At 38.3% G+C, this 24,080-nt stretch overlaps 1 protein-coding gene across 9 annotated transcripts in view; it reads right to left on the bottom strand.

Annotated features, from left to right (window-relative positions):
• LOC100535104 (von Willebrand factor A domain-containing protein 5A) overlaps positions 1-24,080 on the bottom strand; it is a 42,345-nt gene that overhangs the window by 16,408 nt on the left and 1,857 nt on the right. The window contains exons 5-22 of one of the 9 annotated variants that reach the window (XR_012400193.1): positions 23,914-24,028; positions 23,664-23,839; positions 23,487-23,575; positions 23,170-23,314; positions 23,014-23,093; positions 20,357-20,471; positions 20,115-20,273; positions 19,931-20,034; positions 19,615-19,853; positions 19,050-19,091; positions 18,813-18,842; positions 18,638-18,670; positions 16,384-16,410; positions 11,872-11,974; positions 11,491-11,553; positions 2,845-2,972; positions 2,641-2,764; positions 1,723-2,536 (exon numbers count right to left, since the gene is read on the bottom strand). Coding sequence is in view for 5 of the 9 variants with exons in the window: in XM_073942711.1 (XP_073798812.1) it covers positions 2,457-2,536; positions 2,641-2,764; positions 2,845-2,972; positions 11,491-11,553; positions 11,933-11,974; positions 16,384-16,410; positions 18,638-18,670; positions 18,813-18,842; positions 19,050-19,091; positions 19,615-19,853; positions 19,931-20,034; positions 20,115-20,273; positions 20,357-20,471; positions 23,014-23,093; positions 23,170-23,314; positions 23,487-23,575; positions 23,664-23,839; positions 23,914-24,028 (1,791 nt within the window). In the remaining 4 variants the exon portion in view is untranslated. Of the gene's footprint in view, positions 2,537-2,640; positions 2,765-2,844; positions 2,973-4,334; positions 7,059-11,393; positions 11,554-11,871; positions 11,975-12,823; positions 12,909-16,383; positions 16,411-18,583; positions 18,671-18,812; positions 18,843-19,049; positions 19,092-19,614; positions 19,854-19,930; positions 20,035-20,114; positions 20,274-20,356; positions 20,472-23,013; positions 23,094-23,169; positions 23,315-23,486; positions 23,576-23,663; positions 23,840-23,913; positions 24,029-24,080 lie in introns of those variants that run through there. The other 8 variants (XM_073942711.1, XM_073942712.1, XM_009297740.5 and 5 more) reach the window with 8 other exon arrangements.

Raw genomic sequence — 24,080 nt, 5'->3', positions numbered from 1 at the left:
GATCGAAAGTGAAAGTCAAAACACGACTAACATCACATCTAAACTGATAAAATGAGCTCTCGTGTAGTGTTTGTTTTCGTATAGTGGTGTTTTTATGTAACCGACTTTATTGTTCAATATTAGCCAGTTAAAATCTAACAGCAGTTTGATAAAGTGAGCAACTCTTCACTACCTCCTATAATATTCTATCGAGAGTTTTTAACCTAAACAAACTATTACAACCTGAATAGGTTTATTATAAAGACCTGACTCGACAATAGAGGACATACAGAAGCAGCAGCTCTCATTCCCTCTAAATTTAATACAGAAAAACTGTTGACTGCTATTATAAATGTAATGTAACAACATATACTGGAAACTGCTGTAAATAGAGTCACTTCAGATATTTGTCCCTCTTAAAACAAAATTTCTTGCTGTAAAAATCACTGACAGATTCCAATCAAACTATTTTACTTTTCAAAACAGCAAAAACACAGAATATAAATGGTTTTGTATGTGATTTGTTTCATTTAAATGACTGGAAAACATTATTATATGCACCTTAATTCTGCATGCGATGACTGCGTATCAAATTATGGTCTGCAAATCCTCCAATCCTCTTTTTTAATTAAAAAAAATCTGAATCAAATCACTTTGAACAATAGTCAAATAATCCATACACATCCAGTATTTAATCATAAAATTAGATTAATAAATTTTAAAATAAAAATTCACAGCCCACTAAGGACATCTGCTGGATACAAAGGGGTAAAGTAAAGCATAAACTAAAAATAAACCCTAATTAAACAAAGATACACCAGGATCCTCCCTATGCCATATTTCTTAGCTAAAGTTTAGTTAAAGGATCATCTTTATAAGATTTTGCTCAAGAAATAAATTAGAATTCATACTTTACCACACAAGGTAACTTGATGAGTTTCTGGAAAATGAATTCAATGTGCACTCCAGTTTTTAGTCATCATCTACTCTTCCCTGTTGATGACCCCTGATTTTCTTTATCTTGAAAACTAAAAACTGTATTTTTACATACCCAATATCTGCAGTCTATAAATTCAAAACCCCAAAAAAAAAACATGTTTAAAATTTTAAAAACATGTCCATAAAAGTCTGACTTAAAATAATTCAGTTGTCCTAAATTTCAGATGTTCAATAATCAGGTTAAGAAATTCAAATTCAAAACATTTTTAATAGCATAAAATCAGTTTAATTAGCTTACAATTAATCATTCAAATGAACACAATTCAAATTCAGATTGTTTTGGCATATCATTAGCTCCATAAACACGCACATGAGAGAAACATTTTGCAATGAAAACTGGTCGCACGGCAACAATTTATGCACTCGCACTTACGCCCCAAATATATTTTGAGGTCACATAGATAACATTTTATGAGCATATGCAACCAAAACGGTCACAATTTTTAGCCCTGCAATTTCAAATTCAAGCAGGTTCAAGCACTTTGTCCAAAATCCAAGCACTTTTCTAACCTTGAAAACACTATATTAAAAATCAAGCATTTTCCAGGAATTCCAGCACCTGTGGGAACCCTGCAGTTTTACCATCAGCATGCACAGCGTGCCTACACATTAATGCACTGAGAGTCATGTGAGTAAGCTGAGCAGTGAGGTCATCCAAAGTTCCTCCAGCTGATTTGTTAGTTCGGCCCCTTTCCTTTCTCATTATTAAAAGTTGTGCTTTTACGAATATCAGAATACATCAGTGATTTTTTGTGTCTCATATAATTAATGTCATCAGACCAATCAGACTTCACAACTCAAATATATTCACCATTATACTCATATATATAGTTATCATGTTTGGTATGAACAGGCCTTTACTCTGTTTTCATGACAGACAAAAATAAAGGACGACGCCAAATGTGCTGGTCTCGGCTTTTCCTGTAGTCGTCAGTTTAGTGGAATAAAAACAACATGAGGAAACACAAAGATGCTGAATCTGGATAACTGAGCTACTTTTATTCTTGTATTTCAATTTGTTGGCCTGGAGTTGTGTATTAATCATCATTTTCCATGGTATAAGCAATTGTTAGATAGTGATTATCTTTAAATAATCGTATAAAAGAGGGCTTAACGGTCATTATCATGCTTGGTGTGAACGGGTCTGTTATTAGGTTTGTTATTTTAGCATCAGTTTCATAAGCTTATCTGAGGCCGAAGCTCTTTTTTATTCCTCAAAATGATTGTCTTTTTGTAAAATAAGTCATTAATTATAATACATTGTCTCTTAATATTCAATAGATGAACCGAGAAATGAAGATACATAGCTGTTGTGTAGAAACAGGTTGGAGAGGTTTCATTTAATGATGGTGGAGGTCAGGTTCATTTCGTATTTGGTGTTGATTTGAGCAAATAAAATCAAAGATTAAATGTTTCTGAAGCAAGTAAGAGATTAACTATAAATGTAATGGCGTCTGTTCTTTGGTCTTCTGATATCTTCAGATCCCCAGAGAGTCTTTGGTGACCTGACATCCGAGCAGGACATTACCCACACACACACACTGAGACAGATCGCCCACTGAAACACACACACACACACACACACACACACACACACACACGATTTTAACATGATTCTCTCCATCATCTCTGAATGAATGTGCTCTAGAATGGAGATCTGACCTTTCTGAGAGGTGATCCACGCCGCTGCCTTCCTGGCCACAAACTGCCACTCCACCTGCTGCTCTTTTCTCCAGCTGTACAACCAGATCAGAGCCAGGAGAGTGGCCCACACTGACCCATCCACCTGTGCACAAACCATCATCTGAAGCTGGACCCTGAACACCATCAGCACTGGGGTTGCTGTTGTTTTGTCACATGTCTCACCTGTGCTGGTTTCTGATTGGTCAGCTCATCCTCTGTCTTCCCCAAAACAGCAGCCAATGCGGCGTCCAGTTCCCAGCAGCCCGAGGCCTTCTGGAGGGAAACCAGCGGGAGTAACAGGTCCTGAGCAGCTGAACATCCACACAAACACAAACTTACATGAAGACAAGAAAACTAGAATTCACTTCCTGTGAGTTTTCATGTTAACTTTTGCCCCGCTGATGTTCATAAATGCAGTGACTGAGAATTAAGTTCTGTCCCCTGCCTTGTCCACCATGTCTGTGTTGTCTTTGTTTTTATATTTCCTAAATGAACACGGGTTTTTTCAAAACCAAAATTGGTCTACATGGTTTTGCTGTTTCTCCACACGAAAACAGAGAATCGAGTTACTGAAACTTTCTGGAAACTCCGGCCAGGGGGAAGATTTTCAGAAACTCTGAGCACAGTATGGCTGTGTGGACACTACAAGCAGAGTTTTTGCCTCATGACGTCAGCGTGTGCACTGTTTTCTCATTTCTTATTGGCCAACACTGTTAAGTTCACACCAAACGTCAATTCTGCATGTTTGCAGCAAACGCGTTTCATATTCAGTCACTTGCATCGCGGGACAGTAATCCATCTCTATTCTCATATTTGCATTGACTTGTATGCAATTCACTCATAAAAATACTAAACTTCCCATCTGTGATTATCGCTGCCTGTTGGTTTGGCATTCCCTTAACATACATCACAGTGCGTTTTGATGTTTTCATTGTTATTTTTAAAAAATGAAAGTGGGGAAAACTCTGTTTATAAAAATACCTGTACATGTGTGGACATGGGCTTAGTGTTTGTTTGTGTCTGCTATGTGTTCCTCCATTACTTCTTCCTTTACCACACCCCCTTGTTTAGTCCTCATCTAGTCCTTGTTAGTATACGTGTCTCCACCTGGTCCTCTTATACTTCCCTCTCTTTCTATTGACCTTATTCTAAAATGCGGAAGTGCGCCTGTTATCGCGATTGTCTTAGAACTTCCGATTCAGTCGCCTATGGGAGAAATGACTAGGAATAATAAACGGCAGAAAATGGTCAAACTGCTTGTTCTACAAATAAATGTTTGCATGACTATACAGACCAAGACAAGTAGAATAATATAATAAGAAAATATCAAATTGCAACACCAAGCAGCGTAATGAGCAGTTTTTAACGTCAAAAAATTAATGGAGGTGAATGAGACCGGAAGTCTCGGGCCAAAAAGATTCAAATGGCAGCGCCCGCCATAGATATATACACTAGATATCGCATAGGGACCCTGAGCATGCGCCAATAGTGCCGCCACATTGGTACAGTGCTCCCAGGACAAATGTCATTCAACCGCACTAGTCAAGACAGTGTTATTACGTGAAGATGCGGGACTTTAGCCCTGTCTACGGGTGTAGTAACGAGCAAACAAAGAAAACAAAGCACAAAGGCAGAACATTTCATAGCTAATATCAAGTTTTTTTTCTGTTTTTGTATATTCTGAACTGTTGTGCTAAACAGGTAGTGTTATTGATGATAACAGTCACTTACTGCATTCACCATAAGGCAAAGCAGCTCCAACTCGCACTAAACACTCAGCTTATGCTAGTTTTGTTGAATAAAATCAGCAAACAATGCAAAAGAAATATGACAACGAGATGCTGCGGAGCCAGAAACTTGTATTATTGTCGGCTAGCGAAAGAGTCGTTCAGGGGATTCATTCACAAACGAATCGCTCCCTCCGTCAGTATGAGAAGTGAAAGCAGGAGAGGAGGTGTGTTTCAGGACATGATTAGATCAAATTTAACAGGAAGGGTGGATAGTACATTTCTGTACACACAAACACAAGCTTTTTGTCAGGAATGCCAGTGCGATCACTGATTCAGCAATGTAGAAAAGTGATGTAAAATGATAATTTTCGTAATTAGAAAAAAAATTACAAACTAACATCCAGGAAAACTCCCGATCATAGATATATGTGTATATCTCTGGCTTTGGATGGCCACAGTCCTCCACTGTACCTTGGTCCCGCATTAATTTCAAAGGAGCACTACCCTGTACCAAGATGGCGGCGCTATTGACACATTCCGTCCAATAGACAACAATAGGCCAGGCAACATCTAATGTATTTATCTATGAGCGCCCGCTCGTCGGCGGAGAATAAGGTGAATAGAGTGGAGAAACTATGACGTCAATTTGTACGCAAAAACCCAGAAGCGAGTTAGCATTTTAGCACTTCCGGTTCCCTCGTCCCAAAGTCAATGGGTTTTTTGTATGGGGTTTCAGTAAAATCGCTTAAATAAGGTCCATGGCAAACACAAATTCAAGAAACTTTACGTTTTGTTCTACGACATAAAACACATCAGTTACAGCACACTCTTGAATTTTTATTCGGCCATGCTTCTTTAAAAAGACGGTTGCTATCAAGTTGCTAAATGGGACTACAGGCGGTGTCTGAGACATTAAACGTCATCGAGCTGATCTGGTGTGGAGAGCAGCTCGCTTGTGTTGGGGATACGGATTTGTCTGTTATTTAGGTATTTTCATGAATAGTATTTTATAGTTTGTTGTATAGTTTGTCATTTGTAAAGTCTGTCGAGACAGATTCAATTGTTGATCGTTTATTTTAATTAAACGATATTATGAAGATGCTTATCAGTGCAGCATGTCTCTTTCCTACTTTCAGTAATGCAAACATGTGAATAAATGTGTAAAAATACATGCATGTTAACTGTCATTTTTCTGTGATCAAGTGATTTTTTGTCTTTTTTCTTCATCTGAACACATAACTCTGTTATTACTGCAATATTTAATTTACACTCCTCCATAAAACGTATAGCAGATGTGACTGTATGAGCTACTTTTCGCTGTACGTCGTGACAAAAAAGGAATATTGAATGTTGCTCTGTGTCCATGATAGAACTAGCATGCATTTGATAGACTTGTTCCTCACGCCTCATTTCTGTCGTCTGTTAAGGTAAGCAGGCTGTGTGCTTGCGAGCGATACACTTATTAAAATATGTCTGATGATAATACTATTGTAGGCAGATTTATACACGCATTTTTTAAACTTTTATAACAACCGCAAAGCAAAACAAATGTATTTCCCACGTAAAAACGGTCCAAAAGGCACATATGTCTATGTGTTTTTGCGTATTTATTTGTTTATAGTATATAGCGTGGATTATAATAAAATAAACAGAGAGATTAACTCTTTGTCATGGACATTATTTCTAAAAATAAGCGTGAAAAGTTGTCTGTAGCTGGGTGGGGCTGATGTCACAGACGAGCGCCCCGAGGACACTGTAGTCCGTTTATAGCCTAATGTTAGCTTTTAAACTCTTGCGTTTGTATTTAAGATCCAAAAGTGCTCAAAGTTGTATTTTCGTGTGAGGATTATCCGGCTGGACAAAACGTGTAAGTGTAATGAACAGTGTTTGAACACAGAGCTTATTATTTGCAATCTTCGAAAAGCCTATGGGACGAGAGAACCAGTTTTATGCTAGCAGCCGATTAGCCTACAAAGTGACGTCATAGTTCCTCCACTCTATTGTGCTCTCTTCTAGTGGTGGGCAAAGCGAAGCTTCATGAAACACTGAAACAGTCGAAGCTTCGAATCATTTCAAAACCCATCTCTACAGTGACACCTAGTGGTCGTGTTTTATGTATTGCACTGGAACAGCTTCAGCTAAGAACAAGTTGAGTAAACTGAGGTATTAAACCCCACTTTGTAAAGTTGACCCTTCAAGTAGTATAGTTGAGTGGTGAAAGTTCCTGATTAGCATGCAAGAATAGCGATGAAAGTCTTTTAAAAGGACGACTTTGTCCATTTAAAGAATTTACATTTCCTCGGTGAGAGGCGATTACAGACAGACTCTTCAGCAACACAAGCAACATAATCATACACTTCAACATCAGGACAAGCATAACAATCTATCTAGCTCGAACAATCTACAGCAAGAGAAACCAGATCAGGACAGATTCAGATTTGGAAAATAAGAAAAAACAGATAAAAGACCCAACAAACACTACTTTGAATTAACTAGACTGCATTTCAGCATATTTCATCATGTAGAAAAAATATTTTTTTAATAAATGACTGAATATGTATATAATCACATACAGTACTGTAGTAGTGTACTTCTACCATATTGTACTCAAAAGAGAGAGATCCTATGTGATTCTGAATACATGAAGTCTTAATACTGACACCCTGACTGATGCAGGGCTGATAGTGGAAAAAATTCCCGAGCCTGAACTTTTTTTCCTTGCCCCTGAGGTGAGTAGGGGTGGGGGTACTATGTATGCAACGCACTTTTAACACATAACTTTTGGGCCCCTGGGCCCAAATATATTAACAGCCTATGTGTAACCATGATCATCATTATTGTCAAGTGGCTCTTTTTAGACACATGCCAGTAATGTCAGTGACACATGCCTGTAATGTCAGTGACACATGCCAGTGTCAGTGATCTTGTGACATGTGCCAGTAGGTGTCAGTATAAGCACGTTATAAGCACATTAATCTGATAAGTCTCTTTGCTTTAATATTTAAAAATCATTAGGCAAATGACACCTGTTATCTTACATGCATATATGTTATGAGTTTTCAACATGCATTTTATTATAACTTTTTAAAGGATATTATTTAAAATACCTTAAAATGAAAATAAGTTAAATAATAAAATAAATGAATGAATTAAAAACATAGAGAAGTCCATATTGTAGGGAACAAAGGAACTGCAAGGATGCAATAATATACAGTACAACAGATAAGTGTAACCCCTCCCATACATAAGCATGCCACAATAAATTTGACTGACATGTACTGTCAAATGACTATATTACGTACGGAAGTATGACTACGAATACATAAAATAAATGCGTTTAAATTAAAACATCGTGGAGTAGTTCAGCAAATAAACTAACTTGCGACGCGATAAATTAGGTTAAAAGTCGCGTAATGATTAAATATGGTTTTGCTCGTGTTAATTAATGTCATTAGCTTCGCCGGGTGTCGATGTCACTGCAGTGACATGCAGCGCGACACTCTGAGTGACACAGGTCACTACACATGCCACTAGCGAGTGACACATGACAGTGGAAAACCGGACGTGCCACCGGAATGTGCCAGTGTCATCTGTACGTCAGAAGTCGTGTCACTCCATGTTAAAACTGCTACTGTGAATCCGCGTTCAAGCGCACACAATAAGCTAAAACTCGCCCCAAGCACCGGCAAAAACAAATAACAATGAATGTGTCGAGGAAAGAGTAAGGACATATCTTAATTATTTATTAATAAACTTATTCTGAGTCAGTGTCGCAAAGATCCTGACTGGCAATCTCCTCTTGGACTCGCCTTTAGAAATTCATCTTTACGGATTACATGAAGGAGTTTTCTTGTTTTCGATTTGTTTTATTTCGTTAAGTAATAATTTAAAGCTTTCTATAAATATATTTATTATGTCTGTGAGGCATATACATTTTGCTTCATTTTGTTAAGCGCTCCTGTTCAAAAAACAGACGACAGAAAGCGCATAATTTAGGTTTTCTTTATTTTATAAAAACGCTGTAACGTTTTTTGATGTATTACTCGTACTTTGTGAGCAAAAATGACGGATAACTTTAAATTGCTCCCACTGAAAAAATGCAAGTGATTGCTCTGGCGCCTCGATGTCCTGCAAGCTTTTTATAAGCAAACTATGCGCCTAATAGCACACATTCTTTAACGTTTAAGCTACCATTGTTTTATACTTGAACTGTTTTATATCTTTTATTTTAGACAAGTCGTGATGATCTGAGAAGGCAAACTGATCAAACAGACAATGATGGTCTTCCGCTGGGCGCTGTTCGTTAAAAAAAAAATTTTAACGAATAAAAAATGCTCCAAACGTTTTTCTAAATAAGCTGAATAAAAAACGAAACTAAATATAAACACTTTGCCATTAGGCTACATACAAAACTGAACTATTTCATAGCTGAAACACTAAGTTGTTTAAGGAGAAGGGGGAAATATATTTTTGTCCCGTCTATTGCTTCACCGTTATTTCGAGAATAAACCCAGCGTAAATATGCAGATGTCATTGCCAAAACATATCAGCGTATATGTGCCGAAAACGAAAGTTTCATACAAATTCTGAATGGATTAGCCTGGAAAGTGCAAAGCACGCTCCTCTTATTATCACTAAAAAGCGTCACTAATCTTAGTTCATAGAGATCTCACAAAGATCCGTTATAATTTATAAAGCTCTCTAAATTACACAATTAATCTTTTATTTACATGGCGTCTACACTCAAAAGATGATTCACGAGCACACAAAAAGGCACTTAATAAAAACCAATCCGGCGCTTTCAGCAGTGAGTGAATTCTGTGAATCTAGAGAAATGACAGATTAATATCCGTGGACCTGATTTTTTTTTCATGGAAACATAACTAATTTATACACGCACCTTCATGTTTAACTATGGGTGGGTCGCGGATAGATCCATACATACGCAACGCATACTCTCATTTAAAAAAAATTCACGCGACCATCATCTCACAATGTTTAATAATAAATATCTTTTTTTTTTTTTTTATTAAAACGAGTGATTTAGCAATGCTGCGCCATTGACAATCCAACTGCAGAGAAACATCGTGGCAACGTGAGGACTTTTTCCGAAGTTCAGCTGTTCTTATTTCCACTTGATTATGTGTTTAATGTCAAAAAAATCCATATAGGCCAAAAAGAATCCTGTGTATGCGCGCATCTTTTATAACTGAGGCCGCTCTCTGCAAAAACCGAAAGTTGCTTCTTCTGTCTGGCAATATTTCGGCTTTTAATATATGAAAAGTTTATTTAGATGAGCCAATATTAAAAATTGCAATAAAGTAACTGAGACGTGCGGCCACACATCGAATCTGAGGACTGATTTCTTTCTCTCTCTCTCTCTCTCTCTCTCTCTCTCTCTCTCTCTCTCTCTCTCTCTCTCTCTCTCTCTCATTCAGACATCGAGCCACAACACAAGTCAAGTTGCAAAACTTAGGCAGGTGCAGCTGACAGGTAGAATAGCTGAAGCCTTTACGAAATCTGTCAAAATGCACCAAATTAATAGGCATAAATGTCTTTGAGCCAAAAAAAAAGTCTATTGGTAGGATATCTGTAAAAACGCAATTGGAGCCAAAGATATGAGCTGTGTAGCCTATAAATTATAGGACTATTATTTCGAATAAAATGAAAACTAAAATTAACAATTCATTGCATTTTTCGTTTGATAAAAATATACGTAAACGAAAAAAAATCAAAGGGTGGCTAATTTGTATTAATGTGTTTTAATTTTAATGAAAATATGCTCAGCATATTTAATTAACGGCTATACGCCGTCAATAGACAAGCCATTCTAAACATTATTTTACCGTGTACTAGGTTATAATGTATATTTTACAATAAAAACTAAACGTAGCATGTCTCGCTGTCATTTAAAACGTGTAATTCATACCACACCAGAGCTGTGGACCTGTAGTGTTTAAACTTACAGGGCGGTTGGTCAATAGTCTTAATGCGCACTGAACTCCAATCCGAGGGACTCGATAGTTACTCGATAGACAACATTAACTTGAGAGAATTAAAAAATAAAAGTTTTTTTTAAAGGAACAACGTGCAAATCTGCAACAAATAAAATTAAAATAAAACGTCTTGGCAGTGCTGTGTGTATTCCGCCACTGACAGTGTGAGACGCCCTTATGCTGCGCCTGTAACTGCCGCTTGTAAGAGAGATCAAAGCTGTATCGATAAAACCAAAAAGCAAGATCATTTAGTTATAAATATTCCAAAACAATACTTATCGAAATATTTATACATTTACATGTTGTTTATTGAGATTGTGTGATCTGTATAAGTTGTCTGATCTTTCCAGAAGCTGTAAAGTGACACATGTGCGGTGATGTTTAGCTCTGACGAGGCGCTTTTATTATGCCTGCCCTTTGATTTTTTACATAATGTTCCAATTCTTAATTTTTTTCATATAGTTTAAATATAAAATGAGTGCTCGCTTGTTTAGTTGTGATCATTATGCAAGGATCATATTTCATATTCGGTTTATTCTTCAATAGCCTAAATTCGTTAATAATGTATTTTATAAACGGATTGTTCATAAGGACTAAGCTGTTAATATATAACATAGGCGTTTATGGTTGTTATTTGTATGGTTCCAACTTACACAGTTTTTTCAGCCTGTAGCAGTGTTGTGTTTTATTCGTTATGTAAATAAAAGTTATGTTTTGTTTAATAACAGGGATTTTTTTTTGTAGTTTCCTTTCCGTCCATTCAAACAATTGACACCGAATTGGCAACTCCCGCAAAACTGAAAGTGAAAGTATTATACGCACGCATTTATAAGCTATTTAAAAGCAGAAAAAAAGAGGAAATGAAAAAATGCCCACTCCACGGTGATTCCGGTATTACCGGTGTTGTCACATGTCGATTAACCGGTGGGGAAATTTCCTTACTGTCACAACCCTACCCGCAGCCACAGTACGCCGGAAATCCGGCGTGGTGCCGGAACGCTATCACCCCTGCTGATGAAGTCAACTCAACACCTGTGTGCTGAAGCATTTAAAGTCCCAACAGTGAAGCTGTCATAGTTTCTATAACCGTGTAGTCGACTGACCTTCTGATCCCTGATTGTCCACTTCATCATCAGAACAATCAAATTCCTCCTCATTCGACCAATCTACAGCAAGAGAAACCAGATTAGGGCAGATTTAGATTTGGAAAACAAGCAAAAACAGGAAAAAGACCCAACAAACACTACTTTGAATTAACTAGACTGCATTTCAGCATATTTCCTCATGTAAAAAAAAAAACTTTTCAGATAGGAAATGCCTAAATATGTATCTGATCATATACTGTAGTAGTGTACTTCTACCTTATTGAACCTAAAAGAGAGAGATGTGAATTCCTATGTGAATCTGAATACATGAAGTCTCAATATTGACACACAGACTCAGGTCATGTGAAAGGACCTTTCCAGTGCATTTATATCATTTACAGTCTTTCATTGAGAGGTTTTGAATGCATCAATATTTCTTTTTCATTGAAATTGTCAATACCTGGTGATTGTATATCATACATGACTGGAGGAGAAGGATTCACTTCAAGGAAGAAAAATAACAACATTTTCAGGTGTGAGGAAATAATCAAGAACACATCCAAAATAGATAACAAGCAAGAAAAGCTGTATTGTATGTATCAGTTAAAGAAGATCATTTATTCATTATCAAACTACATCAGTTAGAGTCTGTATTGTGCATTAGATTCAGCCATACAGATTTGCGTTTTGGTTGTGGTGTTAGCAATCTAAATTTACTTTTTTTTAAACACAAGAGCATTCCTGTGTGAATAAAAAAATAAAAAATTATATATATATATATATATATATATATATATATATATATATATATATATATATATATATATATATATATATATATATATATATATATATTTTTTTTTTTTTTTTTTTTTTTTATACTTGATCTGAGTCAAAAATAATATTGCACTGAGATGCAATTACCTGATGGTAAAATACTCAAATCACACAAAATACAGAACAACACACAAACAAGAACAGTGGCATTTTTTGGCTCAGATTACTCAGTAATGATATGAAATAAACTTTATTAAATTAGATGAGACTTGAACTTTGTGATGCTTGTTTTACCAGACAAAAGTGTTGCATGCAGAACTGTTGCAAACAATTTATTTGTGTTGAATTTAAGCAAACAAATTAAACTGAATAATGTTCAACCTAATTTGTTTGTTTAAATTCAACACAATTAAATTGTTTAAAGCCACTTAACATAAAAAAATTGAGAAAATCCAAGGAATCATTTTTGAATATTTTTTTTCAGTGCACACACATGGAAAATAGCAATATACCACATCCTCTGTAAAACAGCTAAATGTACATTTCACATTAACTGATGAGGTCAACTCAACACCTGTGTGCTGAAGCATTTCCAGCAGCGAAGCTGTCAGTTTCTGTAACTGTGTGGTTGATTGACCTTGTGGGGGTGTCCAAACATGCTATATATATATATATACAGTATATATAATGACACAGACAGATGTCAGACTGTTAACTCACTTTTATCATCATTTGCATGAAAGTGCAAATATTTACAGAGTAATAACAAGTATTTTAATATATTGTTTTTAAAACTAGGACGATGGTTCAATATGAATAGAACAGATCCAAGAACTGTCCATCCCAGTCAAAACAGTCAAAGTTTAGCGGGTCTCATGCTGTCATTAGCCAAAATATCTTGACAAACCACATAAAAGTTGTGGTTCATCAGCTGGTCCTGTCCACGTAAATCCTAAACTCAAATACTGATCATCATATCGTCGTTTTTTGGGTTTAAGCCCTGAACTTGAAGGCTTTGAATCAGGGGGTCTAAGAAACCGATCCAATGTATTAGCAGGCATATACCTGTATTGTAAATTTAATAAAAAATACATATAATATTTTAAGCTTAATAATTATATTTTTATGTTATAAATTTTTTTCCCGCGCCACCCCTGACAGGCTCTGGCGCCCCCAGGGGAGGCCCGCCTCACACTTTGAAAACCCCTGGCCTAGTGGTTAGCGCTGACATATGGTGCAGTAGCATATCAGGGCGTCCCGAGTTGGAATCCTGGCTCAAGGACATTTCTTCCCCCCCTCTCTCTCTCTCCCACTTCGCTTCCAGTCCTATATAATACTGTTTCATCTAATAAAGGCAAAAAGGCCAAAAATAAAAATAAAAAAAGGACGGTTTTTCCTTTACAATTTCAAAATGATTCATGTGTGATACACATACCTGCAAAAAAAAGCCAAAAATGCTGTATTATGTATGCCAGGGCAGTATTTGGCTCTGTCACACCTTGTCTGTGTTGGCACCTATGTGCATTTAGAGTTTGCTGTGTGTATAAGACAAATCTCTGCTGTTGTTTGTAATATTGGTAAATTAAATACACACTTTGCTGAAGATATTAGAAATGCACCATTGTGTACATCAGTTCATGCTTGTCGATATAATCGACACATACTGTGTACGTCTACATACCTACAGTAACACATAGCCTACTACACACATGCATGATGTCATCTAAACAACTTGTTGTTTTATAGTTCTTGTTTCCCGTTTCAGCTCTAAACTGCTGGTATGAAATACTCAGTGAGTAAAACAGACTTGTTTAGTGTTTTGGTGAATCTTGTAAACCAATAAAAACAAGTACAAGGAAATGGCGTGATGTTTGTCCAACCAAAACCCACAAACAATCTTGCAGAAACAAAAAACCACACATACTGAGGAGAACTACCCACCACATCCTTACTAAAAGAGAAAACTATACATCTTAATGAGGTCAAATCAACAGCTGAACTGCACTGAGCTGAGAATGACAAGAAAAGCCTTTAAAGCTCTTGCTTCAAACACAAAAACACACATGCAAGATAAAACACGTTAGACGGAGCAGTGTTATACGATGTTTTTAGAGCATCATTAACACATTGGCATTAATTCCAGTATAATTAGACTGTAAAAGGCCAATAATGGGTTTTCTACAACCCATAGAACAACAAAATATTGTTGAGACCAATCTAAATGTGGGGAAGTTAGGCCTTCATCTACAAACTTATAATACTGTATAAATCATATGGTGATTATTCAAAGTTACTAATAGTTCAAGTGAGTTTGTATAGTGTGAATTCTATAGTAATGATTATGTTATGACTAAAATGGTTTGTCTTGATTTAGTAGATAACATATCTATGGGGCCCAAATAAAATATCCTAAATTGAGTAAGTAGGGTTCTGCTTTTTTAGGAGAGTGGGTAATCGCCTGTTTAATGACCAAGGGCTCTATTTTGACGGTCCATGCGCAGAGCGCAAACGCTTTCAGGGCGTGTCAGGACGCGTTTTTGCTAATTTAAGGTAAGGGAAATCTGCCTTGCGCCGCGGCGCATGGTCTAAAAGGGTTGAGTTTATTTTCTTAATGAGTTATAGGTGTGTTTTGAGAATAAACCAATTAGAGTCTCATCTCCCATTCCCTTTAAGAGCCAGCTGTGTCGCGCCAAGAGCGCATTCGCTATTTACAGGACGCAAAGTAAGTCTAAGTGGAAAAAAAAAAGAGCATTTTACAAGCTAACAGTTAACAGTTTTTTAACAGAAAACAGTTAAACAGAGCATCTACTGCGTGAGAATGAGAGATAATAGATCACTTTCACTTTCGCTCTTGGATAGGGAAACCTTTACACACAGACATCAATTAGTCTATAAATAAATAATTTTGTTTGTTAAGCGCAAATATTCGTTACAAAACTATTTCTAAATTCAGTTCTAATTTCCAGCAAACAAATAAATGAATAATAATAACAAAATGTGCTCAAAAACCTGAGTTATATCCTAAAACACATGCTGTGCCCCATATGGTCTAAAACCTGACAGGTGGGCAAATCTAAGCTTGTTTTTAATAAAACAAATATAAATATGGATATAATAAATAATACTGCTAATAATAATAACATTATACAAAAGCAAATTGTTATGAATGAACTGAAAAATCCTCCCGAGATGAAGAAGACATAAAAGCAGTGATTTTTCATATTTATGTAGGCTAGAAAATAATATGTTTTGTAATATTTTAATCCTTTATATTTATATTCTATATCTAGTCTTATTATATCCTATATATATCATTAATATTTACATGTTTTCATATGCAAAGATATTTGCCTATTGCTCTCTTGTGCGTATTAAGCAGTGCGTAAGCGAGGCACAACTCTGCGCCGGAGTTTAGACCGGGTTAGTTTTGGTCCAATGAAAAATCTATTATAAATTCTCAAAATAGCAACGCGCCAGCGGTCCACCTCAGAACACCTTCCTTTTTAGACCAGAACGCCTATGGGCGCACATATGAGCGCTAATGCATTTGTTATTTAAACAGCGTAGCGCAACGCCTCAAAACGACTCTTGCGCCAAGCAACTACCAATAGACTACTGCGCCACGCCTTGCGCCACACTGCGCCGGGTGTATGATAGGGCCCCAAGACTGTCAAGCTTGTGTTAAGAGATTGTATACTCGGCCGGTACAAGACTCGGGATGCTTTAGGAATCTGAATAAATGAGAATAATATATAATAACAAATCCAAAAGAATATTTAATCATAATCTAAAGGAAACAAAATAATTTTATCAATGCTTTATAAATGGAGTCAGATTAAACGAATAAATATATTAATATTCTAAACCACCTCATACTAAAATTGGAGTCAGATATGAGTTAAGTTTAAAGTAAATCAACATTGTGAAAATGTTGACCAAACATGCAGTGAACCTTCGTCCACCAGTAGAAACTGTCATTGGACTAACTGGCTGGACCTTACACCTTCTTCATAGAATGTTTTCTCTCTCTTTCTGAACAATGTTTGTTTTTTGAACCAAGAAATCGCATTCGCAGTCAATTAATAAATTCACAAATATTCCCCAGGAAACCAGAGGTGGAAACCTGGACCTTACCCCTCAATGGACATCCCAACAGCGGTGCTGCAAGCAGAAAACCAACAGAGATGTATAAAGTACTAGAGACCCATACTTAAGTAAAAGTACAAGTGCTTTATCAAAAATTGACTTGAGTAGAAGTAGAAGTGCTCTTTAAGCACCATACTTAAGTGGAAGTACAAAAGTATTCAACATTTTTTGTGCTTAAGTATTGCAAGTAGTTTATTAAAAAATTTACTACTCAAGTACTAAAAGTAAAAGTACAAGTATTGTGTAATGTTGTTATTAAAGAAAGCAGTCAAAATACACTAATTGTTTTGTTTATTTTAAATATCTTTTTTGGAATACTTGATTAAGCAGAACGAAAAGAAACATGGCTTATGATACTGTTTTTCTCTGTAAATAGTTTCTATGGTACAAGAGCTCACATCGTCAGGCCCTTTTACCAGAAAATGCCTTCACTGATGAGATAATTCAGCATGTTCACTTACATACATTCTCTCTCTCAGTCTCTCATACACACACACACACTGCCCTGCACACACCTAAATGTACACTCTCTCCCCACTCTCACACATTCATACACTCTCACACACACAGTTCTCTCTCTATCTCTCTCTCTCTCACACACACATTTTTGTGAATTGTGGGGACATTACATAGGTTGCAATTGTTTTTACACTCTCTCTTACACACACACACACACACACACACAGACGCACACACAGGTACAATCACACTGTTGTTTTCTCTTACTCACACATTATTCACTCTCACTCACACACACACACACAAAGACACACTCACACTTTGGGAGTTTTGAAGTTTGATTGGTTAATACCACAATAAACAAGAGTTCTGTCTTCTGGAAGCACTCGTGAAACTAAACTAAACAAGCAAACTAAATCCTGCTTCACTAAATCACTTGATTTTGATTTTATTGTAAAAAACAGGAAAATGTGTATATTACTGTGTTAAATGAAAATCTGAAATATTTTATGGCTTATGGCTATGATTTAGTAATAATTTTTATTTATTTTTATTATGTTTTTAATGAAATTGGTCTTACAGTTCATATTTTCTGTAGTATATTTACTAATTCTGGTACTTTTACCATAAACCAACATCTCAACCATTTGGTAGAGGCTGATAATTTAGAAATAATGTGATGTGTTGAATAAAAATGCACTGATTGTGTTAACTAGCGACATTAGGAGTTAAGAAATGCAATCAAAAAAATTTCTATTGCTTTTGTCTTGGTGTGACAGTTAAAGGGTTTTTTTGTAATAAAATTTTGTCCTTTAATAAAGCAGTCAGATATACAAACTGTGCCCTTAATTTGACCTGCTCACTCTTTCTGGATGTATCAAACTAAACTCATGCACAGAAGACAGCACGAGCATTTACAGCTAATAAACTCATGTCAATATTATCCCGCCTGCTTTTTGAGCGCTGACAGGCGGGTCTTACACGGCTATGATTGGTTATTGTCCTCAACAGAAAGGGCTTTAGAAATATAAGCGCTGTTCACCCATGGCGGGAAGAATACGCGATTATCACAGGTAATAGACACAGTGGAGAAAGCTTGCACATGAGGCACGCTTATGTCTGGATCCACAGCTTTAACAGCTAAGAAGAGAGGAAAAATTACCTTACAAACTGGCCAGCGGGTCAAATGTCCAAAGTGAGAGAGCGAGTGATAGGCAGAGGTGAAGTTTTACAACATTTCTCCCTAACAGTAAACTAGCGGCCGGTATGCTGTGCCGCCTCGCCCTCGCGCCTCCGTCCTTCGCCATAGTATTGCGACATCGCGCATAGGAGATAAATGACGTCATCACGTAATAACCGGTTATGACCTATTATTACTGAACTGATATCAATCATTTTGACACCACTAGTAACGAGTAACGATGCAGCACATAAAAAATCTATCGGAGTAAAAGTATCAAACTCATGGAAAATATGTACTTAAGTAAAAGTGAAAGTAGGAGAAAAAAATAATACTCCAGTAAAGTACAGATACTGCCTTTTAGTACTTAAGTACAGTAGTGAAGTAGTTCTACTTCGTTACTATACATCTCTGAAAACCAACAGTCAAAACCGTTTCATAAATGGAGAAACAGCCAAGACATGACACATTCACAAGAAAAACAAACAATCAAAGTTTTAAAAAGGGGAACTGGTAGGAAGACAATTCATATTTCACACATATTTTCACACCATGAAAACAATCCTCAAATTCGGTTAAACCTTCACACTAAGGTGAACTTACCTGGCGATGGCAAAGAACCTCTCATTCTCGGTGCTGCAAGCAGAAAAGTCAACAGTCAAAACAGATTCATATATAGAGAAACATCCCAAAGCAGACATATTAAATAAATTAATTTATAAATTAATAAATTCACAAATATTCCCCAGGACACCAGAGGTGGAAACCTGGACCTTACCCCTCAATGGACCAGACATTCTCAGCGGTGCTGCAAGCAGAAAACCAATAGTGAAAACCGTTTCATAAATGGAGAAACAGCCAAGACATGGCACATTTACAAGAAAGAAAAACAAACAAACAAACAAAGTGTTAAAAAGAGAAACTGGTAGAAAGACAATTCATATTTTACAAATATTTTCACGCCATGAAAACAACACACATATTTGATAAAACTATCACACTAAGGTGAACTTACCTCGTGGTATTGAATACCCACTGAGTTCTCTCATTCTCCCTGCTGCAAGCAGAAAAGCCAACAGTCAAAACAGATTCATATATAGAGAAACAGCCCAAAGCAGACACATTCACAAGTAAAGAAAAACAAGAAGAATATTTGTTAAAGAGATGAACTGGAGGCGCAATCAGTGTTGCTGCACATTTTAGAAGTCTTTTTAAGACCTGAAGAATTAATGCTCTAAATACTTGCCGTATTTCTCAATACTTTCAAAGATGTTATAGCTAACAATTCAATTACAGTAGAAACATATTTCACACACTCTTACAGAGTTCTCCCTGTGTCTGCGTGGGGTTTCCTCTGCGTACTTCCCCCACAAGTTCAAAGACATGCGCTTTATGTGAATTGGGCAAGCTAAATAAGTGTATGTGTGTGAATGGTAGTGTAATCGGGGTGTTTCCCAGTGATGGGTTGCAGCTTGAAGGGCATCGGCTGTGTAAAACATGCTGGATAAGTTAGAGGTTCATTCCACTGTGAGGACCTTAAATTAATAAAGGGACTAAGCAAATTCAAGCACAGCACTAACCGTATGTCGGCACTCTTCTCCGCTGCAGGGGTCCTTTCACAGTCTGTTTGGTGTCTTTATTAATGCCAATGAAGGCTGTATGAACACTGCTCACACCTGCCTGAACACTGAGCTTTACTATGGTTTTCCTGAGCTTTGCTAATGTTCTCTTGATCTTTTTCCTTGTAAAATCAGGTGATCTCTCCTTTTGCTCTAGTGAACGGATCATGGTTCGAGCTGCCAGCCGGTGGACGACCAACCTGCAAAAACAGAAATTGCTGATTTAGAAAAGCAAACAACAGATGTCACTGAATTCAATGTGATTCTAAGTGTTTACCCTGTTTCCTCAGTTGGTTTGATGCAGAAGTGCAGCTGGTTTGTCACTGGTTGACTGTTCAGGTTGTATTTGACTGTCACTGATCCCTCAGAGCCTCCTAAATTCTGCAGAGTTAATTACAATCAAAGATAGTTTTTACAATCTAAACAAATGAGGGACACTAAAGTACGATAAATCATCTCACCTTTCCTTTAAGTTGGGCATAAATGAGAGTCCTTTGACCCTGGAAGAGCACATCAATGGGTGGAGAAATGGTTTCAGCAGTAACACGCTCTGGAAGTGTCCAATCCACTGAGATATTCGACACTATGGGCTGAAGAGCAAACCTGAGGGACTCCATTACCTGATACAGTTGGACGAGAAAGAGACATTGAGTCATGTGACCAGGAATCATCTGTGTCTGTGAAGTCCATTGGAGAGCTTTACTTTGGGCTGCATGCGCTCGCTGCCTGTGATGAACTGGGCATGACCTGATCCTTCTCTGGCCAATCCTGTGATGAGGGCGGTGCTCGCACCTTCACCAATCCCGAATGAGAAACACCTGGAGACATAAGAACGTCTCGCTTACGAACATAACCCTTGTTCCCCAAATAGGGAAGAGAGACAAGTTTAGATATAGACACTAAGAGAAATCCCTAGACGACCAATCACTCTGAAGATGAAGAAAACGGGCCAATGAATGCCAAATGAATTGGCAGAACCTGAACTGCCAGCAATTCATCAATAACAGAGTATATCAGCAGGTGCTTGTGAAGCAAGCATTAGATTGTTTGCCTACTGAAGAACTGATCACTCAGCTAACAGCTGGAGAAAAATGTCTCCATTCCCTATTCAAGGAACAAGGTTTATGTTTGGAATGATATGGGATTGCCATCGGGGCCCATGCATAGCTGGCACAGAACCCCAGCATCTAGGTAGACCAAGCAGGAATACCAAACATCATTCTCAGCGAATTCCCAGGCACCACTCAGCGAATAGACACCAGTTCAAGGGGTATGCAAGCCACGTAAAGGGTGCTCTAGCCTGAGTGATGGTGCTATCCCCCAATGCCGGTAAGTCACCTAAGTCTTCCGTCCCAGAGCATAAATGCTGAGGGGGGCCTCAGTCAGGGAGTAAAACAACTGGCAATCGGAATTTTGAAGAGAAGCAAACAGGTGGACACAGACTTCTTGCGAGGAGCCTCTGAAATTAAATTTTCAGTGGGACCACTGTCTTTTTGTAAAGCATGATCAGACAGGGCAGCACCAGCCTGGCATGCTCTATCAATAGAGTCCAGCTGTGAGATAGGAAATTCTCTGCACGAGATAGAGTTTGCTCTTCTCCCAGTTGACCCGAAGCCCCAACTGATCAAGGTGCCGGACCATCATGTCCCTGTTGGACAGGTTGGGCAGCACTAACCAGGCTGGCAGAGCCCACTAATGGCACCATCAGAGGATCTTAGACTGGCAAGGCTCGGGTTTTCTCACCCGGAGAGATGGGAAACTGCTCCTTCTTTTAAAATGTGGGTACCGTCAGCCCGGAGTCCAGCAGTGATGTTATTGGCAATTTTACTGACATTTGAATGATTCCAGGCGAGGCAAGCAAGAAGGTCGCTGGTTCGAGCCTTGGCTCAGTTGGCGTTTCTGTGTGGAGTTTGTATGTTCTTCCTGCCTTTGAGTGGGTTTCCTCCGGGTGCTCCGGTTTCCCCCACAGTCCAAAGACATGCGGTACAGGTGAATTGGGTAGGCTAAAATTACCTAGAGTCTATGAGTGTGTGTGTGTGTGGATGTTTCCCAGAGATGGGTTGCGGCTGGAAGTTGGCGGTTTATTCTGTGGCGACCCCGGATTAATAAAGGGACTAAGCCTACAAGAAAATGAATGAATGGAATGAGTCCTCTGTGTTTCAACGAGAAAAGAGCAGGTCCCGTCTTCTCCAGGTGGTCTGTCCCAGGAATAATTTACCGGCACCCTGGGGCGGGGGCATCTCGGTCTCGCGGGAGGTTCAGCTCTGCCAGGTTTAGCCAAAGGTTGCGTTCATGAACCACTAAGTGGTCATGAGAGCATAATAAGTCACAGTGCAGAGCTCATGCATCAAGCCCAGAGAAGAACCACCCTCCTGTAGCTCAGCCAGCTTTTCCGCTTGGTAGCATTGATAGGTTTCCATAGTATGCAGAGCGGAAGCAGTCTGGACCGCAGCAGTGTAGGCTCTGTCCTTGAGAAACTCAGATAACCTGCATGCTTTGGATGGGAGCTTGGGCAGACCTCTCCAGGTGGATGCACCTTTTGGGCATAGATTGAATTGCCTTATACCCCCTGGCGGCTCCATCTCGAAGAATAGACCGGCAATCTCACTTAAAGCTTGGACAGAGCACACTGACAAGGAGTGAGGGGTTCGCAGGTATGAGGGCGATAAATGAGCCCCCACTGTGATCCTCAGGCCTGCCCATGTGCTAACCATCTGGCGGGGAGAAGCAGGGATGATGCACCCTAATGCTGCAGTTTGGCGTGACCTCAACTGTGCAACAGTCAAGCCTGGACATTGAGGGCAAGAACTGTCTGCAAGCATCTGCTTGACATGCTGGACCCTCAGACATGTAATACAGTGCTCTTGCCTGTCATACAGGGTGAAAAAAAACCCACATTCAGAAACACACAGGCAGAACGACATCTTTAAAAGACTCATTGTTCGGCTGTGTTGCACTCTTAGGGGTTCCGTTTTTTAGTTAAAACTGCTCTTTTAGCTACCAGCAAGACATCCAGGGGACGGGAAAGAAAAGAGAAAAAGAAACTGCTTTCGATAAAAAGTCAGTGTGGCAGAAGGTCTCTTCAGTCTCAATGAGAGGCTCTGAAACAAAAATCTAATACTTGCTTCACACACGACAGTTAATATACTCTATTAATGATTAATATTGGCACCTGCAAAGCTGACCTCTGCCAATTCATTTGGCATTCATTGGCCTGTTTTCTTACTCTTCAGAGTTATTGGTCATCTTGCGATCTACCATGGTGTCTTTATCTAGACACTCGTCAGAGTTCCCATGAAGGGAAAACACTGTTACTGTAAGTGATGAGGATCTGAAAGGTCAAACCCAGCATAACTTTACCTGTGAGAGCGAGCGTGACTTTTCACCAGATCCAGCACCTCTTTAGTGTTTCCTACTTCTCCATCAGTGAAGATGAACAGCTGAAGACAAACATCAGATTCACAAGTCATGTTTATACATTTACACCAATATTAATGAGTAGTTGAGGTGTTGAACCTGTCTGGGGTGTTCAGGGATGCAGGGCTGACTGTAGATGTGTGCTAGAGGCTGTAAAATCTCTGTGCCGCCCATGTCTGCTCGCATTTCCTTTACTTTTTTAAGAGCCTGATCCATTTTGTCCTGATTGTACTCAACACTTTTACTGCAAAGACAGAAAGATCTCCTCGTCATCGCTGACACTTTTCAAAAGTGAAAATCTGAATATCTATAAAAGATATTGCTATGGTACAGGAAGGAAGAGCCAAACGCAGAATGCATTCAGGGGGTGTTGACAACAAAAACAGGATGGATACTTTAAAGATCTAGACACTAACGGGAAGAAAGACTCAAAACGAGAGCCAAATCCATAGATGTTGAAGTAGCATCCCATGGGCAGACTCTTCAAGAGTAAGAGCAGAGTGTCCTGCAGAGAGACATGAACAGAAATTCAAGTGTCTCATCTAAATGCACGCCAACAGAAACGAAAGTGAATACTAATCTTTAAATCTTACTTTTGCACTTTCAATGCGGTGCTGTGCTTCTTTTCCACGATGCATCGTCCAGTCCATACTGCCTGATCTGTCCATCACAAAAACAAACTCGCCTTGATTTGCCATTGATGACATCCCTTCCTCTGGGAACTCTGGATACAAGCTAATCATGACCACAGGGTTTCTCATTAGAGAGTCTGAAACGAGAGAATAAATCAGTAAAAACTTTACCACACAACCCCATAATTCCAGATTTCTGTGCAGCTCTTACCTGACGGTGCAGTGGCCACTCCTGCCTCCACTACAGCAGAGGGCTGATGGGTGTCCTGATAGTACAGGAACAGCTCAACATCTCTATCAAACATGTGACCAGGACTCAGATTCACCTACACACATAATAAAGACACACAGATAAACCTGCACTGTTCACACATCCAC

The sequence above is a fragment of the Danio rerio genome, chromosome 25 (genome assembly GCF_049306965.1).
Source record: "Danio rerio strain Tuebingen ecotype United States chromosome 25, GRCz12tu, whole genome shotgun sequence".
Taxonomy (NCBI): domain Eukaryota; kingdom Metazoa; phylum Chordata; class Actinopteri; order Cypriniformes; family Danionidae; genus Danio; species Danio rerio.
Note: the sequence above shows the minus strand (reverse complement) of the source record. Positions and strands in the feature narration are given on the sequence as shown.